Source organism: Pezoporus occidentalis, unplaced genomic scaffold, assembly GCF_034315485.1.
Source record: "Pezoporus occidentalis ecotype Australia unplaced genomic scaffold, CSIRO_AGI_Poc_V1 ctg62, whole genome shotgun sequence".
Classification (NCBI taxonomy): Eukaryota; Metazoa; Chordata; class Aves; order Psittaciformes; family Psittacidae; genus Pezoporus; species Pezoporus occidentalis.
In genome coordinates, this window is record NW_026915966.1 from 39,963 (window position 1) to 63,969 (window position 24,007).

The window sequence follows — 24,007 nt, forward strand, 5'->3', positions numbered from 1 at the left end:
GCTATAGTTTCTGAAACCACCTCCTTGACAGGTCCTCTTCAGAAATGGGATAGGATGGGGAGGCCTCACTTTGGCCAAGGCAGTCACCACGTGGAGTCAATTTTCCATCTTGACAACAGAGGGGGCTCATTGCTGGGGAGCATTTGGGAAAGACCCTGGTCTTGCATGCATCTGATGTGTTCTGCAAGTGAAGAAAGCCCCGTCTTCGTCAGAGTCTGCAAGGACAACGGGCTGCTCGGGGATGCCCAGTGCCTTGCAAGGGTGGGGAGAGGCAGTAAGGGCAGGAGAGGCCATGAGCATCATGCCGCAGCTGCTGGGATCAGAAGGGAAGGGTGGACATCAACAAGGAGCCAAACTGGAAGCCTGTCAATGGGTGGAGGCCATGCTACAATGGAAGAAAACCATCAGAGGGAATGACTGCACCCACCATCACCTCTTCCAGCTCAACAAGCAGCTTGGCCCCCTTATCACAAAGAGCAGCATCCTTCAACATGCCAAATAGAAAGGGTAACTCATGTTGAGCTCAGAGCCCCACGTGCCATTGTCACTGAGGGGGATACAGCACATCACCCAAAGCCAGGGATTACTCAGGTACTGCCTGGAAGAGGAGGAAGGACCCAGGACACCCTCTGGGGCTCCCCATTGCCCACCCAGTGGGGCTCCTCAGACACTGCAACCCCCCAGGACACTGCAGAGATTGCACCCTCTCCCACCTAGTGCTGGGTCTTGTCAGGGGCTCAGCTCCGCAAGGGATGATGCTGTGCAGGCTGCAAGTGGGGACAGCTTGTGCACCCTAGGCACCCCCAAAGCTCCAGCCAGCAGAAGGAGACCACTTCAAGAAGGTGATTGCTGATGAGCACTGTCAGGCAAAACCAGATCTGGAGCCCCTTAAAAGCTACATGGTCAGGCTTAAGCGAGCAATGGAATATTTTAACATGGAGCTATCTTGATAGGCCAGAACCGTTAATACTAACAAAAATACAGATTAAACATGGAAAAGACCGTCCCTAGTGCCATATCAAAACAGCTCTGACCTGCAGCACCAAAGAAACACCCCATATCTATATTTATACCGTTTCCAAAGCTGTATTTATTTGCTTATCCCACAATGCCTCTGAGGAGGCGAGGAAGGAGCCCAGCATCTGCAGCTTACCCAGCACCAGCAATGTTTGCACAACTGTTAATCAATTAAGAAGGAGAGGATGGCAGGAGGATAATCCTGCCTCTTCTGCCGTGTCCCAGCAGCACCGGCCCCGGGGGACCAGTGGGGTAGGGGCTGGACCAGCCCCAGCTCACTGCGGCATCCCACTGCTGCGGAGGGAACACTGACACTGCTGCCATTGTCACCTCCAGACCGCCAGCCACCCACGAGCGGGACCCGGGAGAGCTTTTGAGGATCACTGGATGTTTGCTGGCCGGTCGAGGGCTGAGGAACCCGGTGTGGGAAGAACACAAGCAGCCGGGAGCCCAGGGCGAGGAGCCAGCCCAGGCAGATGCCAACCAGCTCCAGCCGCAGGAATGCGCTCACCAGGGCACAGCAGCCAAACAGCATGAGGGGAAAGAGGTTCCCTTTATCCAACGTTTGTGCCTGGAGAAATGGAGCTGAGAAGCAGACACCTTTGCCCTGGTAGCACTGCCCTGCTGCATCCCACCTGCTGCATCCCACCCTGCATCCACTGATCTCTGCTGCAGGCACTGGGGAGCCCTTAGGGACAGCTTCCACCTTGCACCAGCATCGTGGCATCTTCACAAGGAAGTTACAGGTCCTGCTTGTGTCCATAGGCACAGCACGGGCATCCCTGCAAGGACACAGTGTCCCTGTCCCCCAGAATCTTCAGTCTCAGACAGCAAAGAGATAAAGGTTGAGAGAAAGGGAAATGCATCCTCAGAAGAAGAAAGAAAAGAAGGTGGTTTGAGGTTTGGGCAGTTTAACCTCTGAAAAGGGTCTGGTTCCAGAAATACACATGGATGGGATATATTTATGGCCCTCACCTTTTCTGCTCCAATCTGACTCTTCCTGCAGAAGCAGCAAGCTGTTAGGCTGGTATTTTTTGTAAGAGGATGGGAAAACCAAGTATCAGCCATCAGCTGCACTCAGGGAAGGAGCATGGATGGATACACGACCTAGCTTCAGTGTCCAGCAGAAACAGGCTGGGGTTTAAATCTCACCCATCAGCTGCTCTCACACAGAGCAACAGCTGGTATGTAACTGCAGGAACTGGCCATCAGATTACAAGACTGAAGGTGGTTGAACCTGCTCAAAGACTATCAATCAGTGAATGCAAGATGATGTTTTAGAGGTGAATTTTCTCTTTCCCCATCATTCACTCAGCTGAGCTTTATGAGCAGCACACACTTAGGGGCATCTCAGTCCTGATTGACCTGGAGAGGCAAAGGAGGAAAACACAGGGGATTCTTCTGTCTGCTTCCTCTTTCACTGGCTCAAAGGTCCTGGTGAAGACACTCAAAGAGCTACTCCAGAGGTTAAAGCATGCACATGACCATTGTGGTGCCCACTGAATCAGGCCTAAGCAAAGATACCACTGTTTTGGTCAAAGAGTTTTAAATCCTACAGTAGAAGTCTATCAGGAGTTCCCACTGAGCAGGAGCCTGGAGCTCCTATGGTCAGAGCATCCCTCTGGAGATGAGGCAGGAGAACAGTTGAGCATCATAGAATCAACCAGGTTGGAAAAGACCTTCAAGATCAAGTCCAACCTTTACCTCAGCACTGCCAAGGCCACCACTAACCCATGGCACTGAGGGCCTTGTCTACACGGTGTGTGAACACTTGGGCAGCCTGTTCCAACACCTGAGCACCATCACCGTGGTGCCGAGGCCACGGCTGCTCCACAGCAGGGCTGGCGAACACTGGAAGCCTGACATGGAGCGGTTTGCACTGAGATCCCACATTACATCATCATTCCCTCCGCACCGCAGGCTCACCAGAACCTACAGTCACACCCCAGACACCCTTTTTCTCCCCCAGACTGGTCATGCAATGAAAACAAGGTTCACACTGACAGCTGCTGAGCAGCGGCCGGGCTGGCAGGCAGCTTGCATAGCACCACAGGAGCACGCTCAGCGGTGCTGGCTGATTCCTCACAGCAACAATGGAAAAACCCAGGAATCTCGGTGAATAACCAGTCTGTGTCCTAAGTCAGCCCTTGGATTTCCTCCCTTTCTTGAGCCTGTCTCGCCTCTGCAAAAGCTCCGCTGGGGCTCTGCAGCCGGGCTCGGGAGCACAGCTCTCAACAAGCTCATAGTTATGTGCTGGGCCCTCGAGTGTGTGCTGCAGCCAGGACCTGGCTGGAAATCAGTTCAAAATGTTCCAGTTCCAAACCCCACCCCGCAACCCCTGGATCTCTCCCTTCACACTCACAGAAGCAGGCGCTGGGGCTTTTAACCACTTTGCTTTAGCCTTCTCCATTGGCATCCCTTGGGTTAACTCACCTTTGCCATTGCTACCCTGAGAGAGGAGCCAGGGCAAACCCTACTCCCAGCTCCAGCTGTGATTTCCTTGCTCTGTCACCATCCCTTTACCAATGCTTACACTTATCCCTGTCCATAGCTTCATCCTGGGAGCCACAGGCATTGCCACCCACCGAACCTACACACAGAAGGGCATCATTGTCTAGCATTCCATATCCCATATCCCAACAGGCTCTTCCACTGCTCCATCCCTTGTTGGAAGGCAACAGCCACTGCCCCACAGTGCCACGTGCTGAGATAAACCCCCTCACACAGTCTCCTGACCATGACCATCCATGTGTCACACTCAACTGCTCATAGGAAAAGATGCAGCAGAAATGAAGACCTGTCTTTGTTCTCCCTTTCTTGGCCAACTCCTAGGTGCAGCCTGGATCGGCAGGTCTTCAACCTTGAACTTGCAAGAGCAACTACAGCAGTGTTGGCCTCTGGCATGACCCTGTATCGCTCCCATCATTTCCCATCCCTTCTCAGGCAAATTCCTTGGAGATCAGCAAGATGAGATCCCCAAAACACCTTCCTCTGTGGTAACAGGACACAATGCTTCTCCCCAAGCCAGCTGAGGCTAAATACATCCCAGGAGCTTCAGCACGAGGTGCCTGTGGAGCACAGCAGTGCTCCCTGCTACGCTGTTCAACCAAAATAGGTTGTTTCCCCCCCAGCTGATAAACCTGGGCCCCGCTCAGCTCAGCAGGGACCAAAGGGGTTCCCCACAGAGCAGGTCTCTGTTCTCCCTGTTGCAGAGAGGAAAACTACCTCAGCTCAGTCTCTTCAGCAGCGGGGCCTGGCAGGACCATGGATACTGCTCTCCCTGGTGCCAAGGGGTTAAGCTCACAGTAAGTTCCCAAACCCAGTTGCTTCCAACTGGCTGCTGCCTGCGGTTTGTGGGAAGGGATTTTGCTTTTTAATAACATTATAAATAGGGCTGTGTTCAGCATGCTGCAAACACAGTTCCTCTCTTCTCTCCCACCCATCTCCCTCCTTCTCCTCCTCCTGCTTCTCTCCCCACCACACCAGTTCCACATCGGACCATGTACCGGCCGGGCTTCTTCCTCAGTGTCCTCCTGGCGTGTCTCGCCTCCGTCGTGCAGGCATGTCCCCCCAGCTGCCACTGCCACGGTGGGGACCTACAGCACGTCATCTGCGACAACGCGGGGCTGAAGAAGATCCCCAAGGTGCCCGAGCAAACGCGGCTTCTCAACCTGCAGAAGAACAACTTCCCCGTCCTGCCCACCAACGGCTTCCGTGACATGAAGAAGCTGGTGTCCCTGCACCTCCAGGGCTCACGGATCAAGGAGATCTCAACCGGAGCCTTCCGGGGGCTCAAGAGCCTGGTCTACCTCTACCTCACTGACAACCAGATCAGTGTCATTAAGCCAGGAGCCTTCGATGACCTCTCCGAGCTCACCTACCTGTACCTGGACCAGAACAAGATCCCAGACCTACCCAAAGGGGTCCTCTCCCCTCTTGTCAACCTCTTCATCCTGCACTTAGGCAGCAATAAGATCCAGGAGCTGAAACCAGGGGTCTTCAGTGGGGCTAAAGACCTGCGCTGGCTCTACCTCTCTGACAACTCCCTCAGCAACCTCCTACCTGGGGCCCTGGAGGACGTGGAAAACCTCGCTGTTCTCCACCTGGACAAGAACCAGCTGAGCAGCTACCCTGTGAATGCAATGAGTAAGCTGAGAGTGCTGGAGGAACTGAAGCTTTCTCATAACCCAGTTGAGGTCATCCCTGACAATGCCTTCCAGTCCTTCGGGCGATACCTGCAGACGCTCCACCTGGACAACATGAAACTGAAGAAGGTGAGTCCTTTCTCTTCCGTTTGCTTCGGATAAGAAACGTGGGGCTTGATTTGCTTCTCCTTCACAAAGCCCTCTGTTTGCTGTCCCTCCCATGCAGAGGAGAGGGGAGATGCAGGTCTGCAGGCTCTGCAGACATCAAGGCATTGGCCAGCCAACAGCAGCTCAAGTGAGGGATGAGAGCACTCCACCCTTCTGTTGAGTTATTTTATGCAAACCCAAATCATCTGGTGTTGTTCAAACTCCCTGGAAAGGCAGCACATTCCCTCCCAAGCTGGAGGTGACACCAGACACTGACAAAGGCATTTGGGATGCTCCAGGACAAATAGTAACCTTCCATCATGCCAGACACAAGGTGTGGGATGAGAGGCGGGTGTCTGCCTCCTGACTCAAGGGATTGAGGAGCACTGCCACCTTGCAGAGCTCAGCTGCTCTGCCTCCTTCCTTCAGCCTGGGTACCTGTTGGAGGTTGGGAGGGGAGAGGGGCTATGAACAGCAGTGATTTCTCACCCATGCCTTGCAGGTAGGTAGGCATAAGGACCTTCACCTCCCCCTGTGCCTCCCAACTTTACATGTTACAAAGAAAGGTTTGTTTATTGATGCTGTCTCAAAAGGAACTCATGCAGCATCTTACAAAGGGGCCCTGTTCCCACTGGAGAGGAGGAGGAGGAGGAAGGACATTCAAGTATCCCAAATGGCAAAACAACCCCCTTCCTTTTCTATGAGAAAAGGCAGCAGCATCACACTCAGGGAATCACTTGCATTTGGACCTCTGAAATACCAGAACAGAAATAAGCACAGTGCAAGAGCAGCAGTATCCTGATGTCCTAGGTGCACCCCACATAGCTGGAAAGAGAGGGGACTGCAGGTGAGCAGAACAGTTGTCCCTGGGATGATGCTTTGCCAGGAAGCCCATAGACAAAGGGAATCCAGGTGAGGACTTCACAGCTGAGCAATACCCACCACATGCAGGAAGATGCAATGAAAAAGAGAATTTCTTAGCAACAAAGAGCGACTCATAGAGCCTCATAGGGATGAAAACACCTGAAAGCTACCAGGAACAGAGAACACCAGAGTCTTCAAGGGGATATAGCACCCAAAATGCTCAAAAACTGGATTAGAGCATGTCCAGGTGGAGAGCAACACTACCCATAACAGCTCAGTAGCACTCGGTCAGTATTTAAGCCCTTGTCCACTCTAAGCACTAACATCTCCAGGATGAGAATAAGCAAACTCAACACTGAAAAGAACCCAGTGACCTCTAGGCAAGCCCTCAGACATGCTGTCACAGCACTTCTGTAGACTTGGGTTTAATGCAGTTTCATCATGCACAAGTCACAAATCACAGGTTAAATGATGTACCAGCTGTAGAGACATCAGTGTCCCAGGTTACACGTTAGACTAACTCATGATGCTGGGGTGCTGCAGGGAATTAAATGTCCTTGGATTGGCCAGAAAGCAAGGCCAGTGCCAGTCAGCAAAGCCCACTTTCTTCTGTTCAGTGAGCCCCTGTGGACAGGACCTTTAAAGGTTCTTCTGCAGCCAGATGTCTCCTTTCCTCCCCAACAGCCCAATAGGACACCAGTCCAGGGGATCAGCACTGCAGCTTTAGGACTCACATTCCTTGTTAGGAACACAGCTCAGAGCTTTCTCTTCAAATCCTCAAAGGTCTCATATCCAAACAGCCCACGCATGAGCTGTGCACTGCTAGGAGACATCTCATCACAGAGGTCTCACGACCTAGGAAATCACCACCAAATACTTCAAGTGCCGCTGGCATCTTGACTGCTGCTCTTCCTCGTACACAAAAACAGTGTCCTCAGCTGTCCCCTGCAAGAGTTTTAGCTGATTAACTGCAGAACCCTTCCACTCAAAGCTATCCCAGCCTGTATTACATCGAGCAGAACGAGGAGAGCCCTCAGGCTACACCGCAGCTCCAGCATGGGGCTCCCAAAGTGATCCACCAGCATAATGGACCCCCATCGGTCACAGGCCAGGACCCACCACGTACATCAACATGAAGCCAGGCAATGGAAACTTTACATACACCCTTCTCTGTGTATTTATTGCCAAATAACTTAGAGCAGCAATCACTCCTCCACCTAAATAAGGGAAGAAATAACCCATTTCTTCACAAACGCGTGCTCTGGCAGGCAGTGCAGTGCCTGTAACCAGCAGATGTGAGCTCTCCTCATGGGGCTGGGAGAGGAATGAGCAGCTGAGACAGTACACCACTGTCCAAGGCAGAACACGGCCAGGCTGCTGCCCCACTGCACGGCGTGCCCGCATCTCTGAGCCACTCCACTATCAGCACAGTGAAACCTACAGAGGTCAGTACAGTGCTGGACCACAGGGGCCAGCCCTGCTGACTGCCCAACAGCTCCGGGAGCCTCTTAGCTAAGCTCTAATCCTATCCAGCATTGCTTAATTTGGAAGATGACACAAGTTCACAGCTTAAAATAGCGGGTTTTTCCTCTCAGGCTTTTTAGCTTAGAGAGCTTGAACACACCCGGATGGTGCCATCCGAAGTGCAAGGTTCTGGTCAGCAATGGGAGCAGAGGTCCTTGACTGGGGGGTTCTGGTAGACATAGTGAGCCTCCTCCTCACCCTTTAGAGAAATCTTTTCCCCCCAGCTTTGGGAAGGGGGAGAAAAGCTGTCATAGCCAGGAGGAGCTTTGTGCTTTGTCAATTACCCCCCTCCAAAGCATGGCCACCGAAGACGTTTGTGTTGAAGGAGTGGATTTCAAGAAGAAACTTTCCAACCTGAGTAACCATGGGGTGAAAAAAGCCAGGATGAGGCCTCAGGGAAGATTGGAGCCAGGTCTGCAGCCTCTCTCTTCTCTTTGGCAGTTTTTTTTAAGGGAGACTCTCCCTTAAAGCCTTCCCATTAATCAAGAAAAGATAAATCCTGCAGCATCCCCTGCAAACAAAGCATTGGAGATAAGGAAAAACAGAGGAGTTTGAGGTGCTGGAAACCCACCTCTATTCCTGCACTGCTCAGATGCCAAGTGTAACTTTCCACTCGGAGCCCCCGGGCACTGCCAAAGTCTACAGCCCCTTCAGGCGCCACAAACACTCCTTCCTTCAGCCATTCCAGGCACTGGGAGGCTTTCCAGCCTTGGAAAGGAATACACCCAGAAAATATCTTCATTTAGAACGGAAAAGTATGGCTCAAAAATAGAGAAGGCTGCCAGACTTCTCTTTATTTAGGGATGTAGCACAAAGTCAATCCCACATGGATTTGGGACGGAGCTTTCTGCAGGCAGGGAACTCCATCACCCATGAGCCCACTAGCTTGATGCTTCTGTTAGGTGTCCAAAGCTTCCAGCGAGCCAGGACACCATCCCACTGCTCCTTCCATGCTTATACCACTAAGTCTTGAACAGAGACACTCAGGTTTGAATTCCCCCTTCTCTAACTCAACGTTCCTCCTGGGAAACCCCTGTGCTTCAGTTTGCAGACAACGCATTCGCCGGCGTGACGGTGCTGAAGACGGCTCACGTGGAGAACAACCGGCTCACCCAGCTGCCCCGCAACTTCCCCTTCGACAAGCTGGAGACGCTGACGCTGTCCCGCAACGCCTGGCACTGCAACTGCCAGCTCGCACATCTGCGCAAGTACGGCACCACGCATCCCTTCCCTGGGTCTCCCCGAGCACCCTCACAAGAGGGGGGATGCTAAAGGATGCATCCGTCCTCAGCAGCTCGCTCCCCCGTCCTCCCCTTGCTGCTTACGGTGGTTTGTGGCTCTCATAAGCTCTTGGTCTTCTTCCTCCCCATGTCCCAGGTGGCTGAAGGGCAATCGCACCCGCACCGAGGATACCTGCTCTACACCCGCACAGTACCGGGGACAGTCCATCAGAGACACCCCGGCTCTCCGCACCTGCAAGCTCCCCACCAAGAGGTCCAAGAAGGGAAGCCGCCATTAAACACGTAAGATGGTTCACTTTTGGTCAGATCTACCAAACCTTGGTAGGGTTCTATCACTGATTTCTGAGTTTAATAACACCAGGGTTTGGCTCAGAGCAGCTCATCCATTCACCCATGGATACCAATGCTCAGGGCTGCTCCATCTCCTGGCAGTATTGGGCTCCATGAGCTCCCCAGGACAGAGAATCTGCCTGGAGCATTAGGGATGGAGTCAACCCTGCAAAACAAACATGGGGCTAAAGACAGGCCCGGGGCAGCAAGTAGGGGTGAGATGTGTAATTAAGTGTCAAAACTGGGTGTTTAGCCCACTCTTTCTCTGAGCTGGGATCACAGATGCTTTTGTAACTGATTGGAGATGCTCAGCCTTTTGCCCTAGTAAAGGTCCTCTGGAATCCAGGGCAGGACATTGCTGCGAGATCTGGCCCCAGGCTGTGCAGCCCACATGAAAACAGATGCCTTCCATAAGGAGCAGTTCTCGCTCCAGCACCTGCCTTTCAGCAACTACAATTCCCATCCCAGACATTCATGTATTTAAAACCAAGGGCAGATGCCTTCAAATGAGTGTCTCGGAAGAAGGAGGTTTGAGACAGCAAATACTCTTTGAATAGAGTGTTCTGGGCCAGGAAGTGATTCAGAGACAGGGCTGACTTTCCTTTGAGCAATGAGCTTGCTGACATAAAAACACCAACTGTGAGAACCTACCACACAAACACCTTCCACAATTGGATGCTATCAAGAGTATTGAAAACTCAGAACACAGAGTAGCTAAAAAGCCACAACTGTCATCACTCCATCCCAAGTACTTCACTTTTCCCCATCCCAGGAACACATCTGGAGACTGTACGGATTCCAAAGGGCTCTGGATGAGCCTGAAAGTTTATAAGCTCTTGGGAAAGGGAGCTTTGCTCATCTGTTAAGTGGAGTGTAGTAACTCTGCACTGCACAAACAAGGTTTGTCACTGTACCCTATGGTAACAGAAAGGACAAGGCAGAAGCCTGAAACCCAGTTTGGTCCCCACTTCGCTAAGGATATGCATAACAGGATGGAGAAAGTAAATTTATGACCAGACTGTCAGGGATGATGCCAGCCTTCCCAAAGTGGTTATTTCTCTGGCAGCGCCAGAGGTTTTATGGATTGGAGATGGAAATACCAGTCATTCCATATGGGGTGGATAAAGTTCCGCTCTGAGGATGGAAGAACTTCAGTTTTCTAAACCACAATACTCAAATGTATTTTATTTACAGGTCTGCCCCTTCTTAACCTTCTTTCTCCCTGCCTAAACTCAATTCCAGTTCACGCCTTCATGATGAAAGTAAAAAACACAGGGCAATTATACCTGGTTTTATTATAGCACCTTCTATCCAGCTCTCTCAAACCCTCAAACAGGTTTACAGGTGTTAATGAAAGGAAACTACTTGTTCCAGGCTTGCAGAAGACAGAGCTTGGTACCTTTGGGTGTCAGTGCCAAAATACAGATACAGAAACCCACTCAGTGTGGCGAGCATGATTCTAAGGAATACGAAGTATCTTTGACTTCACCATGTACCTCTTGAGAGCCAGGCAGCTTTCTCAAGTGTCAGCTATGGGGATCTGTGTTCATGGCCGATGACTTGTGTCATTGACCATGTTTCAGATGCACAGCTGCTTGGCAGTTCCTCAAATCTCCTGCCCTGGACAGTCTGAACTGGGGCACCAAAGCAATTCCCTGTTCTTGAAAACCTCACCCTTGGGTTTCTTCCTTTACAAAGGAAGTGCTCATTGACCATCGCTGCTTTGGGTAAGGTACTCAAGAGTTGTGTAGTGATTTAGCAGAAGAGGTCAGAGATGGCACTAACCCATCTCCTCTGTAGGAACTCACAATGGCTCCTTGACTCCTAACACTTCACTTTCAAGCATGGGCTCCACTCACTCACTATAAAAGCAAACAGACAAGTTTACTGATTGCTTGGAAAATGCCCTTAAACATGTGGCCTTCTCTCTTCTTTCCCCCTAGCAGGCCCCGGTATGGCCTGTCCTGGTGACCGGCCACTTCAACCATCAGAAAACTACTGACTTCTGAGTCCTTCCTTTAAGCTTCTCCTACCTATCAGGAAACACTTCTGATATATCCACACACCTCCAGCCTCCTCCGAATCCCCGCTTCTCTGCTCATCGCAGGATGGAATCCACCTTTTCAATCTTTTCCGACATCTATATATTTTAAAAGAGGCATTTTTATGCATGACCATACTAAGACAAAGCTAACTTAGATCCTGCCGGTAAAACACAGTCATCTTTCCCAGAGGCAACATAACCCGCATCCCCAGTCAAACAGTTGGTCGCTGTCTCTCCCTTTCCAGTGCAGTGGAAGCAAGAGGGAAGGTTGGAGCATCCTTCCCCAGCTGCTTGACCAGGAAAATTGGTCTCAACCCATACAAAGCAACTCCTCTGCCTTCCCACGGAGGGGATCCCTGCAGGCCAGGGCTGAGGGGGATAGGTGAAGCAATGACCAAGAACCGATGGCGTTGAGACCGAGCTGCCCTTTCGTGCCAAAGGGCAGCAATCTCTTTAGGTTGGCCAGAAATCCTTTAAGCAAAGCAGCACTGGAAAACCCCAAAAGTGGAGCTATGTGAAGACTGGATTCCCTCCCACTCTGTGGGGTCTACCAAGACACACGTACATCCAAGAGGAGAAGGTGTGCACTGCGCAGCCTGGCTTGGGCACCCCTCCTCTTCTCCTTGCCCATACCCCAGAGGATCTAGCAGGACACCAGGATGACTGTGGTTTATTGTCACGGCTATTACAATACCACAGTTGCAACCTAACTGTGTTTTTTAATCTGAAAGAGTTATATAAATATATGTATATTTATTCCTCTGTAATTGAGTGTAAATGACCTTAAAGGGGATGTCCTCCTCTGTCTCCTATGTAGAAATTAAATTGTATATTTTCTTATGTACATCTTCTGTATAAAGCTCTTGCTGCAAAGATGAATTCAACAAGTCTCCCTGTGTCTGTCTGAGGGCTGGAGGATGAGAAGTATCACGAGACCAGTGATACAAATATAGACTTAATCCTCTTTATCCTATGGGCAGAGCAACTGGTTGGGAGGGTTTTAATATTTCTCTCTCTACAAAACAGGAACATGTGGCAGCCAATGCGTCCTGGGCACTTGCAGTAATGGCTGAAAATATTTTGTGAGGCTAAATTCAAGCCTATTATAAAAATAGGTGACTGGCATCTGACAGAGTCTGACAACAGCACCAGGGCTGTCCTGGTGTTTTCAGCTCAGCATTAAAAGCATCCGAGATGGCTCCAAGATGGATGCCCTGAGCTCCCCTAGTCCATGGCAGAGCACATGGGCATCCCTGGAAAACCCTGATGCTGGTGTGGTCCAGGTCTGCCAACAATAACACACCTAAATCTGACTCTCAGCCCCATGCACCTTTACCCATCACAACAGTCTGCTCCGGCAGCATTTGAAAGCAGCACATTATTGCCTTTAAAGTGAAACAAGAAAGTCCTTTTTTGTCTCAGCCATTCACTCACACACGTGCAGATGGCGGAGCCTGCCTATGAAACATGGCACCTGGAGTGGCACTGACCCCCTCCATATGCAGGACCTGCTGATGCTCTTGCACAGGCCAAGGGTGCAGGGGCATGTGAGGGAGCAGCAGCACATGTGGTCCAGCATGTGCTGTCCTTCTGGCAACGCAATGCCTGGTGTTGCATGCGTGGATGGCACCCTCCCCACAGCCAAACACATAGTATGCAACATGGTTTTCTATCTGCATGCAGTCCAGGATGGTGTAAGAAACCCAACAGCTCCACAACAAGATGAACACATGCGCCCACCCACACCAATACAAACCAGCAACGCCTCTTCCATGATCATTCATCCTTGCAGCATGTACAACAGAAGGGTTTATGAAAGCTTTGAAACACACCAGCAGCTTGGTTTGTAACTCTCAATGCAGTGTCTTTTCTTACAAAGCTTCCTCCCCAGACACCCCACCAGCAACAAGACAGGACCCCCCTTCTTCCTCCCAGCACCTTTGCTCCTCAGCCTGGCCTCTCACCCATGGTCCCATCACACCCAGCACCGCCGGGTACCACTGCGGTGCAGAGATGCCCAAGCTCAGGGTCTCACTAGGACAATCACTACTCATATCTCCAATCACAGCAACCACAACTCACCAACATCTCCGCCATGTGCATCTTGGTCATAGCCATCTTCATGACCTCAGGGGGAACAGGAGAACCTGCAATGACTCCTGGAAGAAAGAGGAACAGATGACTGCCTTGGAAACCATCTATTTATTCCCAAGAGTGGTCCCTCAAAGATTCTGCATTCCCAGATTTAAATGCTGGCGAGACCTTTGGGATACACTGGTTCCTGTCAAAATATTTTCTGCTTTTATGGATAGAGGTTGTAGTTATTCTAGAAGCAAGGGCTGCAGGAAGGCCAGTTTTTGTCTGAAGGAATTAAGGGTTGGCAGAGATCACTCATTAGGAAAATAAACTCCACAGCACAAACCTCATCCAAGCTGCAGTTTCTAAAAAGGGAAGATTGAGAGCAGAAAGAGGCACAGATTTTTAGCAGGACAAACAGGCCCATCGATCAGCACCACCATAAAACCAAAACCCTTTCCTCCTGCTTTGCACAAGGCAGCCCTTTTGGGAAAGGGCAGATCTCATCTTCACTTGTTCTGTCGTAGGAAGGCAGAGCAAAAGAGTGGGGTAATACATAGGCTTTGCTGGGAACAAGATGAGACGGGGCGATTTCCCACATAGAGGTGATTGAGTAATCTGCTGAAACGTTTGTCTGTTCCAGCACCACCTTCTCTCAGTGCTGTCATTGCATCAAAAGGGCTGATGGCCTCCTCGTTTCGGCTCAGCTGTTTCCAAGGCTGCCTGTGACAAGACAGAAAGCTCCAGCACACGTTATCACACCCTCTCCAGTATTTAGATGAAGGCAGGAAACTTTAGGCCAGAGAAATCAGCGTAGCTCTGCTTCAGGGATTGCACCAGCCTAAAGCATCTGCTGCCACATGGTGGTGGCTGGTGAGACAGGAGCTGAGCAAACAGGCTATTCCTGACACCCTCCCTTGCAGATGAAACAGGAAAGTACTTTCCTGGACTGCTTAAGATGAGAGAAGAATCCTAAAAATACATATATTTTGAAGGAAATCCCAAGGAAAGGAAACGCAGCATCAAATCCACAGTGAACCATGAAGCTAAATTCTTCCCTTCTAGAAGTGCCAGCTGCTTGCAAAGCTTACTACAGCCTCCCAGCAGGGAACAGCAGGAACAGTAATATCCCTTTTCTCAGGATTTTTCCATTTGAGTTCCAAGCCTTACCTCCCCGGAGACTTGACAGGTCATAGGAGTCAAAGTCCGGCTGGGAGAGCATGTCTATGAACATGGTTGGTGTGCCATACAGAAAGGAGCATCTTGAGGAAGGGGAGAGAAATGGTGAAGTTGGAACCATCCCATCCTGCCCCATCCCATCAGAACAGCAGCACAGAGGCAGGCACAGCAGATGCGCTCTTCATCAACGCACATATACATACAGGTACATAGCAATAGGTATGAGTGGATCATGCAGACGCAATGATAGCTCTTGTTTTATGAGCTACACATGCAGAACAAAGCTGGAAATGCATCTCAGCCGCGGTGAGATGTGAACACACACCAGCCACAGCAAACCTAGCACCACTGCAAGGTGATAAACTCTGTGGCAAAACACAAGCTCTTACTTCTCTCGAGACACAGCCTCCAGCGCAGCCTTCCCCTCGAAGCTGGGCGATGAGAAGATGCAGGAGGACCCGTGCAGAGCCATCACCATGCAGCCTCCTACCGATGACAGGCAGTGATAAAGGGGTGCAGGCAGGGCAACGCGGTAGTCCTGGTATTGAGCCAAACACAACAGTGAGGAGAGGAGATCTCCCACAGCTGCTTCCCAGCCCATCTCCCTGCTGAAGAGCTACGGTCTAAACAGACTATTCCTTGATTCATTGAAAACTTGCTGGAAATGAGACATTCATCTGTGTTTCCACGAGTTGGAAACGTGATGCTGGTCATTCCTGCCTTTAATAACAATCAACTTGGAAGCTTTTAATGTCAAAATTGCAATGGCAATCAAAATGGCAATTTTAATGTCAAAAAATGCAAAGGCATTTTGCAATGCCTTTTTTTTTGCTGGACTTTTTGGCCTGGTATCACTTACACATGACTTTATGCTATGCCAGAGGGGTGGTAGTACTACGACAGGCATGAAGTGCACGGGACTTGGCACATGCTGTTGATTTTGTTTTTAAAAGCACCAAAGGCTCTGAAGATTGATGGAAACAACCCAGTATTTTCCTGTATCAAAGCAGCTGTGTTAGAAATAACTACTTCAAAAGAAAATATTTGCCTTTAATAGTATTGAATCTAAACTACAAATAGAAAGGTCACATCCTGATGAGAGTTACAAGACTCTTACGAGTCTCATGTATGCATGACATGAAATGAAGTCGTATAAAGCAGATTAAAACCTTATTCAACAGAATTCAAAGCTAACATCCAGAGTGTTGTAATTATCTGAAATGAGCATTCACCAAGATGAAAAGTAGTTAATTTCACATTTTTTCCCCAAAAAAGGCATCTTTTTCCTGCCCCCAAAAGCCTTCACATGAAACTGAAAAGAAACATCACTGAAACTCCATTGAAATGACAAATGTTATGGATGAGTATCCCTCAATGCCACTCGCAACTGGGTGAGCACCAATGCTCTCCACACCCATGGTTTCTCTGTGGCCATGGAGACAACCCCAAAGTGTGTTTGCATAAGACCCACCTGCTCTGTGAACCCCAGCCTCAGCCCAATCAGATGGGCGTTATTCACAATGTTCCTGTGGGATAGGGTGGCTCCTTTGGGGCTTCCCGTGGTCCCCTGAAAGACACAGGGCATTATGCAGTGATGAGCTACGAGTGTTCTGGGGCAATCTCACTCTTCATTCTCCATTCAGACCTGGGAGACTTATTCTCCCCTTTAACAGCATCTGAATCCGAAAACACACACACACACACACACAAAATGGCCCAACTTCAATTGGACAGACCTCCCGTGACACCCTCTCATCTACATCAACCCTTGACAAAGAGCTGAGCAGCAAGATTGGAAGGAGGGTAAATGTTAGAACACCTCCTTCATCCTACAGCAGAAGACAGAACCAGGGTTTGATCTCGGAGAGCAGAAGGAAAAAGGAATGGGACGCTCAGCATCCCACACATCTTTCCCTGTGTCCCCCAACCACCAGGCAGGCAGGAGCACCTACTGAAGTGAACTGGATGTTGATGGGCTCATTGCAGGAGAGTGTTTGCTGCACGGCTCTCAACTGCTTCATATGGCTGCTGTCCCCTGCCTGCATCACCTCATCCATGTGGAAGGTGCCCGGCAGCTTGGAGTCCAACATGATGACAATGTTTAAGTTGGGTAGCCTGGCAGGAAGAAAAATACCATTAACAATAGCAGAGCAAGGAGAAAACAGCATAGATGGGTATACATTGGTCAAGCCAAACCTCCAGGAGGGCCTAACTTGTTCTCTTCACATGAGGTCCTTCTTCCACCCAAGCCTGTGTTGTGCAGCTGAGAGGACACAAGGCAGGACTGGCTGTGAGGTCAGTGCAAAGACATCAGATGTTCCTGACTCACCTTTTGCTCTTTATTCCCCCTGGGCTGGATGTTTCTATCTCAGGACATGACTGCTTTAAGATATCATAGTACTTCTGTGTTTTAAATTGAGTGGGAAACACCAGTGCCTTACAGCCAACCTGTGAAGGGAGACAGAAACTCATGAGAAGTCACGTTGGGTTGATGTTCAGGCCATGATACAGAGCAGTCACCCCACACTGCAAACGTTAGCCATTACACCACACTGGGATCTTCTCCATGGCTTGTTGCTGCAAGCACATGGTAGAATCAGCAATCTCCAGGCTAAACCCAGAAGTTTTAAACTCTTCTTAGTAAGATCCATTGCATGCAGTGGCTTAAAGATTCATTGGAAAGCTTAAAGATTCATTGGAAAGCTTAAAGATTCATTTGCACAGTGAGGGTGCAGCAGCCATGGTCCCAGGGTTGAGGACATAGAATCAGAGAATAGTTAGGGGTGGAAAGGACTTTAAGATCATCCAGTTCCAACCCTCCCACAAGCAGGTTCACTGAGGGCAAATGCACTCATAAAAGCCCTCAAGCACAGGGCAGGGTGCTGTTACTGCACCCTGAGCATCCATGTAGGAGAGCAGAGCTGCAGCCCCAGGTTCCCTCTCAGGACCAACACTCCTCATTGCAAGCACAAGGCAAACAACGTTGAGTTGTTGCCTCACATTAGGAGTCCCACCACTGACAAAAAGCCCAGTCCCAAAATATGGAGAGAAATCAATTATTTGAGTTGATCTGAAATGAGGAATTTTGAGGAACTTTGGGAAAACAACAAAACCTAAAGACCAGCTTTTGGGTCAAGCCAAGGTCTTGGTGTGGCATTTTAAAGATGTTCCATTTCCTAAGATTTTTGCACCTCATTTTAGAGCATTATTCCTTATTTTCTATAGTTTCATAATTAATCATTATTAATCAGCTGTTTTGAAAACTCAATCATTTGCCTTTCAAGCCTCTACATCTACACAACCCCGAAACAAAGCACTTTCATTACTCCAAGAATTCCTCTCTCTTTTTCTGCAGAGCTTTGCTGAATCTGACCCAGATTTGAAACTCGCTTTCATCTTCCAAATAAATGCATTCTTGTCAAATAAACCCTTCACATCAATTATTTACTCAGCTGGTTTCATTATTTTCCCAAGGTCCATGAAATAAGGAGAGCAAAGCTCCGGCAATAAATTATTGGTAAGCACCCTCTAGGGTTTGTCAGAAGGGAAGACAAACATTTGCTCTGTTTCCTGGAAGAGGCTGCCCAGGGGACTGAGGCTGTTCTGGGATGTTTTGGGCCTTTGGAAGTTTTACTGTTCCTGCAAAACTACTATTCTGGTTGAACTGGCTTTGCAAAAGAGATGTTACGTGAGGAGAGGAGCTTGCAGAGCAGATGCTCTATGAGATAAGGGTCTCTAGTTGGGTTCCTCCTACTTGGTGTCAACCTGAATGGCAGCACCCATCTTCAAAGGACCTGTTGTATGAATCCTGTTATCAGTTTGCTTTCACAAACCATGGAAATGCAGCAGGAATAGCTATTCAGCATGTATTTATGTATATACCTAAGGGAGGGAACGTGATGGAGCAAGAGAAGCACTGCACAAGCTGTCAAGATCCAAGAGGCAAAGCCCTAAAGTCTTCAGGGTTTTTGTTGTGCAAATAAACAAATACAAATGATTAGGGAGTGAGGAACATCAGAGATCCCAGTGCCAAAGACACGTGGAAAAGCTGGGAACATTAGCAAACCTGGGAGGGCGAGACAGGAACAATCCCCAGTGGAGCTGAAACACGTTTCTACTCTTACCCCATCAACATCCCATCTTACCCCATCTCCTCCTCAACTGGAGGAGGAAATCAAAGCAGGCTCTGACACAGAATGATGGAAAGGAAAACAAAAGCTAAGTCTCCTTGGGGAAAGAGGAAAGCACTGCCATGCACGTTGCCACCTGGTGAGACACACAGGAGGACATCCACACTGGAAGAGATATGCTTCACTGCAGCACTGCTTCCAATTCTAATGCACCAAAACAGGAGTGAGACCACCATAAGAGGATTAAATGAAGGAGAAATGGCAACTCAAATTGCAGCCCAGCAACCAAATTACAGTTACTGATGCAAAAGTCTCCCTCTGCTGCCAGAAACTGCCAATTTTCTAGGTTAAGCAAGAGCTTGGATAGTGCTGGGAAGACCCAGAAGTAATTCCCTCTCTTCTGGTATCAGCCTTTGATTTAAAGATGAACAAACCACAGATGAGCAAATTAGCTTAATTAATCCTGGGATTAATTTTTAGCCATCAAATGTTTAATAACCCAATTTCCTCATTACTGGAGCTAAGAAACCAGAACAGTTTAAACTGATCGATGCTCGGCACATTGCCAACTGAAACTCAGGCAAGTATACAAAGGTGGCTGAGGCAGCAGGGAACCCACAGTCAGGAAAATGTCAATACCTAGGACTTAAACCAGGTTAAACCTAAAGCCTAGGACAAACGTGGGAAGGAGAAATCAAGCTTCCGAGTCAGTTTATCCTTTCTGAACCTTCCTCTTTCCAAGGTTAAAGTCCCAGATGGTGATGTTTGCCCAAAGCAGGAGGCAGGCAGGATGGCACCGAGCCAGGCAGATGTGAGTGTGGGAAAGTTGGAACTGATTTAGGACAGATGTTGCCTCCAGAGACTGCAGCCATGCTCTGTTACTGCTCAGTCTCTGCTGTCCTGGCTGCCAGCTTCTCCAGCAGTCTCTGGGTCACATACTTAGTCCCGTTTTCCTCATTTCCTAGCAAGGGGCTGCTGGCAGGTAGGGCTGTATCAATAGATGTGATATTGGCAGGAAATGGCTGTTAGAGACAGAGATAAGGATGCAGAAGTCTCCCTCAGACAGACATGGGGAACAGCAATAAATGCAATCACTGAACAGCAGCTTCCTCCCCTTGGTCACTGCGTGTTGTGTTCCCTCAACACGGCCACCACAGCCCTGCTCTCCAGCCAGCTCCCCTCTTATGCCCACATCTCAAGTAGAAGCTCCTCTATGCTGTGTCCCCACTATCCCCTTTAACAGACAGCTTCTTGCAGGAGTCCTCACAACGATTCAGTTCGCATTACCAGCGAGTGCCACACAAACCTTACTGATGACAAACTCCAGCTCAGGGGCCTGGTAGGCTGGATTCACAGATACCTGAAGAGGGAGGAAGAAGAAGGATGATCAGGGTTACCCTCGCCTTGAAAACCATCCCTCCTAACACGTATTCCAACAGAGAAGTTTGCCCAGGGACCAGCCACACTCAAAGCCTCTCCCCCACAGCACACTAAGAGCCCACCACCACAGGGGTTTCACAGTCACCAGAGAAACTGGCTTAATCCTGTGTTTGCAGGAAAGAAAATGAAAAAAGAGGCTTATGTGAGGTCACAAAACCAAGCCAGCTTCAGGAACAGAGGCCAAACCGCCTGTCTCACAGGCACACATCCATCTACTAAACTGAGGACTCAAAACTCAAGTGCAAGTCAGGTTTCCTGATGGACAACCATGAAAATACCAGCCTTATCTTGTCCAACTCCACAGAAGCCGTATTGGACACTGGAATTGAGTTCCCCATCAGGTTCATACTGAGCCACCCTGTTCCTGTGTCTTAGTAGACAATGGGATGAACCGCAGTGAAGAAACATGGACCAGAAGGGAGGGTGCAGTCCTTATCATTGTGCACTGTCTAAAGTGCATTTTGGTGAACGTCCCAGGTCATACTATCAAATGAAAACTGGCTTTTGGAGATATGCAGCTCTTACTAGATTTTTAGGTGAGCTTTTGCACCATGAAGCAATACAGGTCCTATTTAGAATGGCTCTAAATAGCTGGTAACTGTTTTGGACAGCATCATGCTACATAAAAATGATCCTATAGGCAAAAGTATACATCTTTCTATCATCAGCTGCTGCAAGTTAGTTCACAGCAGTCTGTTTCTTGCTGCTCCTTCCTCTACAGTCTGCTTTTCTACACAGTGGAGGGCAAAGATGCACAGATCTTGTTTAAACACTGGATTCAGTTATAGACAACATGATGTGTAAGAGCATGGAGAAGAGAGACAACAAACTTTGTTCTCCAGTATCTCCCATTGCATCTGTGTCTCCATTTTCTCGCCCTGCTAAAAACCAGACACAGCATCACTCCTTACCAGGATGATTCCTGCCTGGGCAGTCGCAAACTGCATGAGAACCCACTCGTACTTATTGGGACCCCACATCCCGAGCCGGTCTCCCTTCTTCAGACCAAGAGCCAGAAGCCCAGCCGCTGCCTGGTCCACCTGCAAAACACAAGGCAAGACCATGAGCATCACCCACAGGATGCAGTGAGGGAATGTTCATCTCCAGGCACCACTTTATGGGGGAAAAGCGTCATGTTTGCAACTGAAATCAGACAGAATATACCTCTGCTGCACTGTCAGCCTGCTGCATCTTCAGTGTCACAGAGCAGCCGCTGCTTAGCAGGTTGATAAAAAGCATAAACCCAAGTGTGGAACAATATAGCAAAGCAGAAACGAAACCAAAATAGACAATTATGTACCAGTAGTTGCAAAATAATTCCTGCCCAAAGTGTATTTAGGGTCTAGCTCCTCATTGACTCAGCTTAGGACTAAGCTTTACCCATTTACACTGTTGGATCTGCCTCTGCTCCATCACATCACTTACTTCTAGAACTCAGGTGAAGAAAACTGCATCAAGTGATCTTTGGCCAGTTTCTATCTGGGGTTGCTGTCCTTATTAACTCCTCATCCAGCCACTCTATTAGCATAACTACTGCAAGATGGTGTGTTTTGGGTGTGCAGGTGCATGTACAAATATCCTGAAGGATTCAGGAAAGTTTTTGGTACGGTATGTTCTCAAATGAAGTTCGGAGACATGAAAGTGAGGAATAGCTGTTCTCTGATTTAGTGCTGAATTATAGCCCAGGGTTTAAAATTAGGGTGAATGCAGGTAATCTTGTTTATGTGAATGGATGTAACCTGAACACCTTTTCCTATCCAAGATATCATACATTTAACAGAAACTTTTCAGGCCTTGAAATATTGCCCCTCCACTCAGAATGTATATAAACACGTACTTGTGTGCAATATGCACATGCATAGATACATCCACACATGATTCCGTGCATGCTATTGGGATCAAGTCCTTGACTTTCCTCAGCTGCCTTTGTACTTGGATTAGAAACCCCGACACGCTCAGAACCTCTGACAGTCAGAGCAGAGTGACTAATACAAGAGCTGGAGCCTGCTCCACAGGAGAAAAACACCGTGACTCAGCCCATACACATCAGATAGGGCTGATAATTCTTAAGTATGAAAGTTCATTTTGGGATAGTCAGTGAGCATTTTACATAAGCTTCTCCCTGCTCTTGGAACCCCAAGGACAAAAGGCAGTGCTGGAGTGTGTGCTGGGGAGGTGCTGTTAGAAGCCACTTTCCATGTCTCCATCATGCTTGCTGCTGCCGTTCTCCGCTCACCCAGGCCCTCCAAGGGGTGAACCAGGCACTCACCTCCTCTTTGAACTGAGCAAACGTCTTCCGAACCCCATCCCGGCAGAAGACCAGAGCCTCACGGTCAGGAAACCGCTCGACGGTCTCATCCAAGCACTGGCCTGTGGTTTTGGTGAGCAGGGGGATGTCTGAGGTCCCCTGGATATAGCTGTTGGTCAGCCTTAGGGAGGCAGAGGGCACCCCCGTGTGCAGGGCACTGGGGAAGAAGAGTCTGGTTTTAATATAAGCCATTAATATCATCTTCCTAGAAGGATCATCAACCTGCCCACAGCACCAGCAGTACCCAATGCATATCCCCACACCAACAGGAACCACAGGCAGCAGCTTCAGCAGGTCAGGAGGGTGCTGAGGAGCTGGCACAGGGTGCCCAGAGAAGCTGTGGCTGCCCCATCCCTGGCAGTGTTCAAGGCCAGGTTGGACACAGGGGCTTGGAGCAAGCTGCTCTAGTGGAAGGTGTCCCTGCCTGTGGCAGCGGTTGGAACTGGATGAGCTTTGAGGTCACACATCAGCCTGAACTCAATTTCCTCCCATTCATTATGGGATCAATATTCTGCAAAGACTTGGCTGCTATTTACCATGAAAGATTCTGTTTTCTGCTCACAAGGAACAAAACCTACCATGAAATCTCTCCCCTTGTGGGGTGAGCGCAATCTCAAGAGCACGGAGATTTTACCTTCCAGGGGGAGTTTTGCTCTGGAAGCTAAGTAATGACCTCCTCCTCTTTGCCCCACTGCTTTTGGGCAGATGGAGGGTTGTGCAAGTCAACAGGCTCTGTTTCGACATGATTCCTAGCAGAGCCCTTGGGTGACTCACATCAAGGCTGCAGGGCTGCCTAAGGGGGAGGACAAGTGCTAAACTACCTTTTGCCATTTGAAAGCTCCTGAGCAAAGCACATAGATAAACGAGGAGATGAAAGGAAGCTCTGCAGAAGAAAAACCTTCACAAATAGAGCTTCTACAAAACACGGGTTGTAAAAGCTCCCCTGAACCCAAGGGAAGGACAAGCTGCAAGAGCCACTACAGGCACAGCTACTCGGCCGTTTGAAGCGGTGATTGGAGAAGCCGCATCTCATTGCCATGGCATGGTCTGAGAAGCAGCTCCAGCCACCAGCCCAAGCAGGTGAGGAAACCACAGGCTGCTTGCAAAGCTGTTTAATGGAGACAACCACGTTCTCATCCCTCTAAAGCCAAGCCACCTCCAGCTGCAGAGGAGCCTATCCTTAAACTCTCTGCTTGTCCCTGCCAGCAGAGGCACAGAGAGGGCCCTGCTTGCTCCTGCAGCCTGAGAAGGGCTGGAACAGGCAGAGAGCAGCCGGTGAGTGGGTTGTGCAAGAGCACATTCCCTGAACGTCATCCAGGGAGCATGGGGAGCTGCGCAGGCTGGAGTGGGAACAGGCGAACACAAGCGTTTCATGGACTGCAGTGACTGGTGACAAACCTGGTCCAAGTGTTATTCTACCACATCACTGCAAAACAAAACACAAAACCCCCCACAAAGAGACCGGAGAGGGAGGGAAAACTGTTACAAAATTCAGACTGTGACTAGATCCAATCAAAATCCCTAAGGTCCAGCTGCAACAGCCTCCTCCCTGCGCAGTCAGC

At 49.4% G+C, this 24,007-nt stretch overlaps 2 protein-coding genes across 3 annotated transcripts in view; one reads left to right on the forward strand and one right to left on the reverse strand.

The window, feature by feature from the left end:
* ACSF2 (acyl-CoA synthetase family member 2) overlaps positions 1–24,007 on the reverse strand; it is a 35,173-nt gene that overhangs the window by 8,036 nt on the left and 3,130 nt on the right. The window contains exons 2-10 of the mRNA XM_062639857.1: positions 22,407–22,602; positions 21,049–21,177; positions 20,004–20,057; positions 16,897–17,015; positions 16,520–16,682; positions 16,039–16,134; positions 14,957–15,105; positions 14,559–14,650; positions 13,395–13,471 (exon numbers count right to left, since the gene is read on the reverse strand). Coding sequence (XP_062495841.1) covers positions 13,395–13,471; positions 14,559–14,650; positions 14,957–15,105; positions 16,039–16,134; positions 16,520–16,682; positions 16,897–17,015; positions 20,004–20,057; positions 21,049–21,177; positions 22,407–22,602 — 1,075 coding nt within the window. The remainder of the gene's footprint in view (positions 1–13,394; positions 13,472–14,558; positions 14,651–14,956; positions 15,106–16,038; positions 16,135–16,519; positions 16,683–16,896; positions 17,016–20,003; positions 20,058–21,048; positions 21,178–22,406; positions 22,603–24,007) is intronic.
* CHAD (chondroadherin) lies at positions 4,443–12,191 on the forward strand. 2 transcript variants are annotated; one of them, XM_062639859.1, is made up of 4 exons: positions 4,443–5,291; positions 8,742–8,905; positions 9,075–9,220; positions 11,212–12,191. In XM_062639859.1, the coding sequence occupies exons 1-3, from the start codon at positions 4,518–4,520 to the stop codon at positions 9,214–9,216; spliced, it is 1,080 nt and encodes a 359-aa protein (XP_062495843.1). In that variant the 5' UTR covers positions 4,443–4,517; the 3' UTR covers positions 9,217–9,220; positions 11,212–12,191. The 2 variants fall into 2 exon arrangements, with proteins under 2 accessions (XP_062495843.1, XP_062495842.1); XM_062639858.1 differs by having other exon boundaries at positions 11,215–12,191.